Source organism: Pseudophryne corroboree, chromosome 3 (genome assembly GCF_028390025.1).
Source record: "Pseudophryne corroboree isolate aPseCor3 chromosome 3, aPseCor3.hap2, whole genome shotgun sequence".
Lineage (NCBI taxonomy): Eukaryota > Metazoa > Chordata > Amphibia > Anura > Myobatrachidae > Pseudophryne > Pseudophryne corroboree.
The window spans coordinates 224,908,265-224,920,283 of NC_086446.1; the positions used below are offsets into that span (position 1 = coordinate 224,908,265).

General features: G+C 44.8%; 1 protein-coding gene across 3 annotated transcripts in view; it reads left to right on the forward strand.

Annotated features, from left to right (window-relative positions):
• The window catches only part of LOC135055153 (poly(ADP-ribose) glycohydrolase-like), a 344,454-nt gene that overhangs the window by 255,111 nt on the left and 77,324 nt on the right, over window positions 1-12,019 (forward strand). For all 3 annotated transcript variants that reach the window (XM_063958859.1, XM_063958860.1, XM_063958861.1), the window contains 2 exons: window positions 649-727; window positions 10,045-10,153. In XM_063958859.1, coding sequence (XP_063814929.1) covers window positions 649-727; window positions 10,045-10,153 — 188 coding nt within the window. The remainder of the gene's footprint in view (window positions 1-648; window positions 728-10,044; window positions 10,154-12,019) is intronic.

Genomic DNA, 12,019 nt, shown 5'->3' on the forward strand with positions numbered 1-12,019 from the left:
AAGATGCCTTTAATGACCATTTCCACCAGACAGCTACTCCAGCTACTACTATTAATAATAATTATTAAAACTATTTGCAATCCGTCTCCTACCTACTCCTCCTAGTCCTAATGGGACACTGCTGGCGTGCTAATGCATTTTTTCTACAGTGCTCCAGCCCACAGTCCCCCAAACTCTCCCTCTGCTCTCCTGTGTGTAAGAGCACCCAAGGTAGGGACTTATGTGCAATCCAAAACATGCAAGATCTGATGCCGGGAAGATTACGTTTTGGGATCGGAAATTTGTCGGAAAGACCCAAGTCGGGGCTCAGAAACACTCAAAACCTCTAAGTTTGGAGTGTTCAGTTTCCAAGGAAATCAAACCACTCATCTCTACTTAAAACTCAATCGCTGAATTCACTCAACTACAGAGTTCTTCTCTCTCCCAAACTGTTCTCAGAGATAAAACTGCAGTTCCTCCTGGCACCATGTACATACTGTATGTGTAAACTCAATATTCTTAATCATGCAAGTAGAAACATGTTTTGTTATTGAACTGTTTAAATTAAGGTTCACTCAGTAATTTAATATTTACATAATGCTGAAAAAAAAAATTTCTTAGCTTTGTTACAAATGTGTGACATCTTATCTTCTGGTTATCTATGTGTAGGTGCAGAGCAGTATAGTGAGTATAAAGGTTGCGCTGAAAGCTACAGATGGGATCGTCCTCATAGAGATGAAACTGCACGGTACGTGTAGCACTTTCATTTATGTGCTGGTGTTTCTTGTTGTGCTCTACAGAATCTACTGTATCTCCTTGTCTTGATTAATATGCTCCTCTTGCCACTTACATTTACCGCTTAAGCAGTACTATGCTATATGTCAGAAAAGTGGGAGAAGTTAACCGTTATTTGCCCAGTGTAATTCTTAACTATTTGCTTGGCGTGGTCACATTGTTTGCTACCACACCAAGTTGTGCATTCTCTGAGATAGTCGCAAACAATGTGACCAGCCAGAAACGCAGAGTGGGCAGCTGCCAGAAGATAATCTTCTTGCAGCTGCCAATCACAGAGGGATGCCCTGGCCCTTCTGCATACCTGCACTATCCCAGTATCTGCTATGTTGCCAATCACTGCTGATCGGCCACCACAACAGGACCCCCCAACCCGGTAGCTACACTCACAGGAGCAGCTGCCCAGGAAATTTAAATGAAACCCCCCTCAACCCCCCAGTGTGTACCTGGCAGCCACTGGGGAAATCAAAGTTGCGTTGGTCCAATGGTGATGGTCACAATGTTCCTATGCTTGAAAAAACAATATTTCTTTATCAGGGTCCACAGTAGTCCACAGGATCTACCTTGGGATATTAGGTAGGGACAGCGGAACGGGCACCAAACAGTTAAGCTTTTCATACTCCCAGTATGCAACAGGTCAGCCCCCTATATCCCCGCCTCAGGAAATTCAGGGGTTTTTTTTGGTGCGGCAAGAGCCGGACCACTGTGAAAGGTTGGGCTGCTAATTTTTTTGCAGCCACAAGCTTTGTTATTTTATATAGTCTTTTTTTCTTTTTTGAGTGATCTTTCTATGCGTCTTAAATGCGTAATAGAAAGAGTCGCTCCAACAACTCTCTGCCGGGTCACGACAACTGTTACCTCCAAGTACACTGCTGTTTCGGCGAGCGCCAGCTGGATTTGCTAGCAAGTCCATACTGACAATCCCAGGCTGTGGCTGGAGAACGGGGAGAAGGTAAGGCATCTTTTCTGGTTAACGGTTTAAGATGCATATAACAGCCTTACTGTCTCGGGTGGAGACTACCAGACAGTCGCTGACGTGGCTGCCACCTCAGGTGCACCAGCGCTTGGCCGCAGGGATCATAGGTTCTGGGGAACAGTAGAGACCACAATCCCTGCGATTGATGTCAGCAGTGGGGAGTAACATGCTCCCCTGGTTGTCCCTCCCCAGTTCATGACCAGTTTCATCCGAGTTTCCCGCCACAAACTGATATTCCGCTTCCGTCTGAGATCCTTTTTACAATACAGTTCAGTCAGAGTCGCTGTGCGTCTATGTTCTCTCAGCTGTCTGTTAGCAGCATGGTCGAATATGGAAGCGGGGATTAAGTTTCCCTGTGTCCCGCTCTCCTGAGTCAGGTTATACAGCACTATCAGGGCTGTTTCTAGCCAATTTGGCTCCCAGTGCGAGATTTAAAAATGCGCCCCCCCATGACATAAAAAAATGTGCCCCCCCCCACCTAGATAAAAAAAAACCTTGTGCGCGCACCCAGCAAGGGGGCGTGGCCTCATCTAAATGGGTGTGGCCTCATTTAAATGGGCATGGCCTCGTCTGAAAAGACTACCTCACAATTTAGTTTTTGACCCTGCTCCAACAGATTACAACCACCACAGGAAAAAAAATTCTACCATATTAAGCCCCACACAGTAATGCCCTCTGCACCATATTATGCCACACACCGCAATGCCCTTGATACATTAAATCCCCACACTACGGCAGGCAAAAGTCCCCATTTCACACATTACGGCAGGTGTCCCCATTTTACACATTGAGAGAGAGAGAGAGAGAGAGAGAATACTTACAGAGGCGATTACCGCTCTTTGGCCCGCCTCACCAGTCGCTCCTCGCGCCGGCCTTTCCCTCTTCCTAACTTGGATCCCCATCTGTACTCCGCTCGGGGGGGGGGAGTTTCACGGAGTAACGGGGTTGCGTCGTGACGTAACGACGCAACCGCGTCATTCTGTGAAACTCCGCCCCCCGACTGGGTTACTCGGGGAGAAATAGGAGGGGGAAGCAGGGAGCCACAGTTAGTGCTGCGGCGGGCGCCCAGTGCGGTTGCACTGCTCGCCTGCCCCAAGAAACGGCCCTGAGCACTATGGTGGTCATTCCGAGTTGATCGCAGCCAGCAACATTTTGCTGCTGCTGCGATCAACTAGTCCACGCCTATGGGGGAGTGTATTTTAGCTTAGCAGGGCTGCGATCGCTTGTGCAGCCCTGCTAAGCTAAAAAAATTTCAAGCAAAAGAAGACTAGCCCTGGACATACTTACCCTGTGCGACGATCCCTGCGATGCTGGAGCCGGCTTTGACGTCAGACATCCGCCCTCCGTTCTTCTGGACACGCCTGCGTTTTACTCACCACTCCCCGAAAACGTCTCCAAACGGTCCAGATCCGCCCTGGCACGCCTCCTTCCTGTCAATCTTCTTTGCGGTCGGCTCTGCGACCACTTCCTTTGTAAGTTGCAACGTAACCCGGCGACCCCTGTCGCCGGGCAATGTCGCACATGTGCACTGCGGCCACCGCGCATGCGCACTGCGGCTGCCGCGCATGCGCATTCCGCACCCATTCGCACCGCAGCGATAAACCGCTGCGTGCGAACGGGTCAGAATGACCCCCTAAGTTACTGCCTATCTTGGCAGTACTGAGTAGTTGAATAAGTGCCTGATGCAAATGAGCGATTGTGAACATTTACTGCTGTATTATTTGCTGTGCATCTGAATACTCTGCCTCTGTATAAGGTAACAGTAAGAAGGAAAGACAACTCTCTATGTTGGGGCACTCATTAATAAAATTAAAAACTTAACTTTTAATATGACTTCCAAATAACTCACATAAACAAAACAACATATAACATGAATAAGGCACCACAATTAGGCCTTGTAAACTGAACTTTCTCCTGTATAGATGCTATGATTAAGCCCCTGTGGGAGGAGCGAAACGCGTCAGAAGCTTTGCATTTGGACCCCTGCTTGAATTGGACCCGTACTCCATATCAGCTATTTATTTTATTTGCTGCTGGAATTATCGCTGGGAGGAGAGAAGCCGCTCACCGGTGCCTGCATACGACATGTAGAGGTGTGGATCCGTGGAGCATTGAAGTCGAGCAGGACTTCTTATAGCAGGCGCCAGCACAGGTGCCGGTTTCCCCACAGCCAGAAACCACCTTGGCAATTATCGGGACTTTCTCCTGCTGACATCACTGGCTCAAGCCTCACGTAAGATTCCGTTTGGAGCGGCTCTCACACAGCTAATTGTGCTGCACTGGATGGTTACTTTTAAAAGGAACTGTGATATAAAGTAACTATTCATGGATATCTAATTAATGTACGGGTTCCACTAGCAGCTGTTATTAGATATTTATTGACTTTTATCTATGGACTAAGTCATTTGCTTACAGAGATAGTATACACACTTCTGTGCATAGATTATGCTTAAGTCCACCTCCTTATAGTGTAAAATATATATGTATTACTCTTTTTCAAAGATTTGTATGGTATTAAGAACGGTCTTGTTGTATAATTTGTGATTTTTCATATATGAATAAAAAAATTTTAATATACTAATATAATAAAGGATTTGGTATTATTGTCAGCCATATCATATATTCAGTATAGCGCAAGAGAGTAATAGCTTGAGTTTTGTGGTTTATTGCACTTGAGAATTCCAGTGCATATAGATTGACTTGCTAACCCCAGGTCATAAACCGTCCTGCGGCTGATTTGTATTGATATCATCCAAAAGGTATTTTAAAATATATGTTACTAGTGCCTGGTAAAAGTTTTTTTTTTTTTTAATATGGGTACAGTAGCTTCTCAAGCATCAGACTCCTCAGTAGTAGCTCGCAGAGCTGTCTGGCTTCGTGCATGGAGGGCTGACTCAGAATCCAAGAAGATTCTGGAATCTTTGCCTTTTGTTGGAAATATTCTGTTCGGCACAGAATTAGATAACATCCTTGTGTCTGAAGCAGACTCCAAAAAAGTGAAATTTCCTTCTTTGTCTAAGGATAAACCCAGATTTCCTGCTTTCCAGCCCTTTCGGGCTCAAGGTAAAGCAAGACGAAAGGTTTATAGCAAGCTGTCTCAATCAGATAAATTGGGTAGGGCTAAGATGAAACAGGCCTTATCAACCAGATGCCCAGCTTTTAAACCAGAAGACAAGTCATCAGCCTGATGGCGCGGGCCTCCACCTAGGGGATCCCAGGGTGGGAGGCCGACTTCTTCTTTTTGCACAGGTTTGGCTACAGTCCACCACAGATACCTGGGTTCAGGAAGCAGTGTGTCTCACGGTTACGCTTTTTCCCTCAAGAACAGCCCTCCTTAAAAATTATTTTGTACCAGCCCGTCTCCTGTGGAATCGAAGGCCAGGGCCCTAGAAGATGCAGTTCAGAAACCACTGCAGTCAGGGTTAATAGTGCCGGTTCCTACAGCACAGCGGGGATGAGGTTTCTATCCCAACCTATTTTTAGTTCAGAAACCAAATGGATCCTACCAACCCGTTCTCAATCTCAATGCTCTGAACAAGTATATTTGGGTGCCTCGATTCCACATGGAGACCTTGCGTTCCATTATCCTGGCTATGAAGCTGGGGGATTTTATGGTGTCCCTGGATATTCAGGATGCTTACCTACGTGTACCTATAGCATATTCTCATCAGCGCTATCTCAGGTTTGCTATTCTCCAGCAACATTTCCAGTTTCAGGTGCTACCTTTTGGACTGGCTACAGGGGTATTTACCAAAATCATGGTGGTATTGGAGGCTCATTTGCGTCATGAGGGAATAAGGATTTTCCCATATCTAGATGACTTGTTTATCCTGGCTCAGTCCCAGGAAATTCTTCACTGCCATCTTCAAGTGACAATAGCCTGCCTACAGGCTCACGGCTGGCTCATAAATTGGAAAAAGTCCTCCTTAGTCCCATTACAATGGATGACGCATGTGGGAGCTGTATTGGATACCAGAGAATCTTTCTACCTCTGAACAAAATAACCACAATACAGACAAGGATTCAGGGATTGCTACATAGTCGGAGGGTGTCCATCCATGCAGCAATGCGAATTCTGGGGTCAATGATCTCGACATTTGATATGGTAGAATATGCTTAATTCCATTCAAGACCCCTTCAACATCTGAATCTCTACAAATGGAACAGACCGCATTAGACGATTAGAACTCAGACAATAATTCTTCCTCAGGAAGTGCATCGGTCATTATCCTGGTAGCTCAAACATTCCATATGGGTTCCATAGGTCGACCCTTTTGGATCTCAGATGGGAAGGTTCTGACAACAGACGCCAGCCTTCAGGGCTGTGGAGCCGTGACAGAACAGTACTCGTTCCAGTGATGCTGTGGCAAGGAAGGAAGTCATCTGCCAACATTCTGGAGCTTCGGGACATATACATGGCTCTCACTCAGGCAAAATAAATACTACACGGCAAACCTATTCAGATTCGCGCGGACAATGCCACAGCAGTAGCGTACCTCAATCACCAAGGTGGCACTCGAAGTTGAATGGCAATGAAGGAGGTAAGCCGCACATTAAAGTAGGCAGAACTTCATCATCCAGCCGTGTCAGCAATATTCGTACCAGGAGACTTAAATTGGGAAGCGGATTCTGTCAGCCGGCATGACATTCATGCAAGCGAATGGGCTTTACACCCAGTGGTCTTTCAGATTCTGGTAAACAAATGCCGACTGCCGGAAGTGGACCTCATGACCACTCGTCAGATCAACAAAGTACCTGCATGAGGGTCAAGAACAAAGGCTCCCAAAGCAAGCTTTGTGGCTGTTCTATCAGTGAGATGGATTTTTTGACTGGCATATGTGTTTTCCACCAATCTCTTTGGTGACTAGGGTGATTTGAAAATTCAAACAGGAAGGGGGCACCGTGATATTAATAGCTCTGGCGTGGCCCAGAAGAAACTGATTACACAGATCTGCAGAGGCTGTCCACGAATACTCCGTTCCTTGAAGGTACAAGTGTCGGCATTAGCTGTATGGTTCCAAAAGAAAATTGCAAACCTACAAGATGTTCACACTTTTTTCCAAGGATTGCTTCATTTTCACTTTGTTCCCCCTACAGCTCCCTGGGAACCACTGAATTGTGTGTATCTCAAATGGTTAACAGCTAAAGTGTTGTTTCTTCTAGCAATTGTTTCAGCTAGTAGAGTATCAGATTTAGGGCCGCTATCCTGTCGTCCTCCATTTCTGGTATTTCATCCAGATAGAGCAGTTCTCCAAACTAAATCTGGATATCTTCCTATGATGACTTCTAAGTTCCACCTTAATGAAGAAATTGTAGTTCCAGCTTTTCAGGTACCGGACCTCTCTGCGGGAGATGCATCATTGGACATAGTTTGTGCTCTAAGGATCTACGTGGATCGTACCAGTGCCATCAGAAGCAACAGACACTCTTTTTGTCCTGTACAGATTTCACAAGAGGGGATGGCCTGCCAATAAACAAACACTGGCTAGATGGCTTCGTATTGTCACGCTTGGCTTGAGTTGGGGATCTGACGACTGATAATTGACTGAGGGAGCAGTTATTGGCAAATGAAGGAAACGAGGTGGCTGAATGTAGTTTTTACTCATGGATTGTAGACCACCTGCAAACCACCAGCACCATCAGCAAACGGAGACCCCCTACCAGATAGAGGATCCAGTAGTTAAACCGCAAGAGCAGGTGGACTGGGAGCAAAGGATTGTAATAACAGAACTGACCACTGGGCGGCCACAACAGAACTAGGATACCAGGGGTTAACTTGAGAGCACAGAGCTTGAGCACCTTACAGCAGCAAGTACTGTAACTTGAAGCACAGGCACCATAACTAAGCATCAACCCCTTTATATAATGGTAAGTATACTATAACGTCTGCTTTACAATTAATTTTTTTATAAAATATTTTTGGATATGTTTTAAATATATATTCTTGACCTAATTCAATCATAAAAAACCCAGACAATTTCAGAGAGGTTTTAAAAAAAAAAAAAAAAAACCAACAACTGGCAACTAAGTCATTCCTCCCAATTGTCCCACCCGCTGGCAGCAGTGTCGTAGTGGGGGCAGGGGGGGGGGGGGTGCAGCATCTATTCATGGGAGACAGAAAGGCTGGGAGCATGGCCAGCAGCTCGAAGAGTGCTGGGCATGGCCCCATTGTGATATAAAACAGGGGCGTGGCTCATGATCACCGGCATTTCCATGAAGCCATGCCCCCTTTCCCAGAGGCCATGCCCCCTTTTTGCGGGGCGCAGATGTGTCCCTATTTGCCCATGAACAATGTTGGGAGGTATGGCTAAGTGGTTAAAGAAGTTTAATCCTGTAACGCTAATAATATGTTTTCTTGTTCTGTTAGTGGTACACTAATAGGTAGCTTACAGTGAGACGTACCATTTGCAGTTTATATTTATTTGATTGTAATGATGTAGATGTGCATATTGTGATGCTGGAGAAAAGGTGTCGGGCATTGTGATAAAAGCACTGATAAAGTGATAAACTGGAGATATGTTTGTCTAAGGTTTTTGACCTACAGTATGTGATTTAAACACCAGGAAATGTCTGTTCTGCTAAATAGATTTGGTTAGAGTTGTTGGCTTTTACTAAAAGCCAAATAAGGGATCTTAAAGGTGGGTACACACGGAGAGATCCATGCTTAATTTCTAAGAAATCTGACTAGATTGCCTAGATATTAAGCACGTATCTCTATGTGTGTATGCCCCATAGCGATAGTGATGTGCGGCCCTGCCCGTCATTATCGCTGGGCAAATCTAGTTAGATCACTCATTAGCGTTCACCCCACCCCACCCCCCTTGCTCAGCACACATCACAGAGTGTGCTGAGCTGGGGAGAGATGTGTGCTGAGTGTTCTTTGCTACATCTATGGGGAACTCTCCCCATGTGTACGTGTGTTTAGAGTATAGGTGTGAGAGAGAAGCCCATTTTTCAGGTTTTTTAGGCCTTCAGCCTCAGAGTGTTTACTCGGGGTCTCATTACCTGGGGAAACCGACAGCAGGCATGTTAAGAGACACTGTGATTAACTGACTGTAAGTACTGTGCATATGCCTGTGCTTGTCCCACCTCTCTGAGAAAACCTATAGTTAGTGCCCAGACAGGCTAGGATTTACTTTTATGTTTTGTTTTGTTCTGCACAATAAACCTAGCCATGGCTAGATTGCACGAAAACCCTGGACTGGTGTGATGTTTTCCTGGCTTCTGTGTTTTTGGAGATGCCCGTCTACTCCAGGAGAGGGCACCCTTATCCTAATATCCTCACAGGCATATAGCAATGTATTTTTGGAAATCTGTTTATTGTTCCCACCGCTCTCTGTTGTGGACACAAGTATTTTTTTTTCTGTAATTATAGATTTTATTTTTGTGTATTTCTGTGGCTATTTGTGTATCTCTCCGCGTGGAGTAAATCTGGCAGGCTCTAAATTTATATTTATGGTGTTTAGAGTACAATTGAAATCCCACAACCTAAACATGTCAAGGAGATTCATATAACTAAAGCAAATCTACTCCTTTGTATCAGATAATAAGTTACCGGTTGGGAATTCCATGCCAGTAATCCAGCACATTGCTGAAATCCGGCAGCTGAAGGCTCTGTCTGATTGTTTGGTTATGTTTTGTGCAGACTAATGTTTCTACATGTATTCTACTTCACAGCTTTATCAAAGAAAACAAAAAGAAAATATTATGTTTTCTTTACGTTAACAAGTTCTTTTATAATATTCAAACCGAATTAGAAAATATAACTGTAGATGTTACTGGCCCTGATTCAGAGATGGATACAAAAGCCTGCACAGCTGAGATCCAGTATACAGCAGTTGTGCAAAAATGTGCAAGTGTCGCCAGTGGCGGGATTTGCATTGAAATGCACAATGGTGAGATCTGCCGCTTGTGAGCAAAGGCGCAACAATAAGACGCACATTGGGCGATATTTAACCTTCTGAGTAGCCCTAGCACAGCTTGGCTGACATAAGATAGGCGCACTGGAGCCATATAAACTGCGCCTAAGTTTGAGTTGCCAGCGCACCTGTTACCGCTTGCAAATGCTTCCTGATTGTCAATCACTTTGCAAATACATCAACACTGTGAGCACCAGCCCAAGACCATTGCAGCACATGCGCATTGTGACTTAGAAGCATACGCAGTGGCAATAAAATGCTCCACTGCGTCCAACGTTGACATTGCATTCATCTCTGCATCCAACCCACTGTGCGTTACTCGCAGAGCTGCTGCTTACACTGTGACCTAGCCAGATTTTTCCTTCTTCTCTTACACAGAGACCACTGGCGGAGACTAACTACGGAAATTGTTGCAATTGACGCTTTCCACTTCCGACAATCTATTGACCAATTTACCCCAGACATGTTAAAAAGGGAGCTGAACAAGGTAGGAAACTTTGTTGTTTGTGTTCTGTGTTTTTTGTGTGTACAGAAATTGAAACGCAATGTTTGCCGTATATTAAAAAAAACAACACATTTTATTTACTGAAGCATTATCAGGATGATTTGCTGTTTTGTAAAGAGAAATCATTTACATCACCTAGTGTGTATGGGTGATTTGCATGCTCCCGTCGTTGCATGCATCGTAGTCTGGTCAACTGTGCTGCATGGCCAACCGGACGATATGGCATGCGACCTGGTGTATGCGAATGAAGGATGCTCTGTCGTTCATTAAATTTTGTAGTGTGTACCGGCAATCAGGCTAAAGGGAAATCGTCCCGATTGCCGGTCGCTTCAGTGTGTTCCCAGTTTAAATGCTCATTTTCACTGCATTCCTATTTCTTCACATTGGTATTTATTTATTTTTTATTTAAATAAAACTACTTTATTTGGAAAAAAAAATCACTGATTTTTCTATCGGAATTCTAAGTACTACTTGTGGAAGGACTATGGGCCGTATTCAGGTTTGTTAGCAAACTAAAAAAGCACACTAATGGGCAAAAATATGTGCACTGCAGGTGTGGCAGATGTAACGTGTGCAGAGAGATTTAGATTTCAGGTGTATTCTAACTGAAATCTAAAAATTGGACTGTAAAAATAAAGCAGACAGTATTTACCATGCACAGAAACAATGTAACCCACCCAAATCTAACTCTCTCTGCATGTTATATCTACCCCACCTGCAGTGCACATGGTTTTGCCCATTAGTATGCTTTTTTGGTTTGCTAACAAACCTGAATAACCCCCTCTGTTTTTCCTTATTATCTATAACCACAATCCTAATTTAAGTAGCTTCATGTCCCTAAAATTAATATTGTTCATTATCTAGCAATGAAGGTGTTAAGATGGATGTTATTTTCTACGTTGAGGACTCACTGTGCACTACAGAAAGACATTTAACAAGGCACTATAATTAGGGGTTAATATATTTACACCACACAGGAATGATTTACCATATATTAGTCATATAAACTAGGTTGACTCATTCATACCAACAAGCATGGGCATAACTCTCAAAGGCAATGAAGACGCCTACCTCCAGGGTCCAAGCCCTGAAGGGCAGGGGAGTAACTATAATTGTGTGGGCCCAATAGCAAAATCTTAAAAGGGCCCCCCCTCCCTTTGTCACTACAATGCCTCTTAGGGGAGCAAAAGAAAGAGTGCGAGGGGAGTGACAGAGAGACAAAGATGGTGTCAAGGGGGGTAACAGATAGAGGAGCGAGAAAGAAAGAGAGAAGAGGGTTTCATGGAATAGGGAATGAGAGAAAGAAAGAGAGTTTTTTCAGGGAGAAAGAGAAAGAAAGGGATGAGAGGGGAGAGACAGGGCATCAGGGAGAGTGAGGGTGTGTGAGAGAGAAAGATGAAATTACAGTGTCTGGCAGAGTGAGGGGGAGAGAGAATATCATAGAGTGAGATAAATAGTGCGTACTAGAGAGAAATACAATGTCAGGAGGAGGGAGAGGCAGTGTCAGAGAGAGAGAGAAACAGTGTTGGAGAGAGAACAAGGGGAGCAAGAGAGAGAGAGTGGGAGTGGAGTGAAAGAGAGTGACAGAGTGTTAGCGAGAGAGCAAAAGGGGAACAAGAGAGAGAGTATCAGAGGGGGTGTCAGGCAGAGAGAGAGGGAGAGAGAGTGTGTGAGAGAGAGCGTCAGTGAGAAAGAGACAGTGACAAAGAGAAATGGAGAGAGAAATGGGGAGTGAGCAGGACAGAGGGGGAGTGAGCAGGAAAGAGAGAGGGCAAGGTGTGAGCAGGAGAGTGAGAGGGAGGTGTAGTGAGCAAGACATAGGAGGGAGGAGGAATGAGCAGGAGAGAG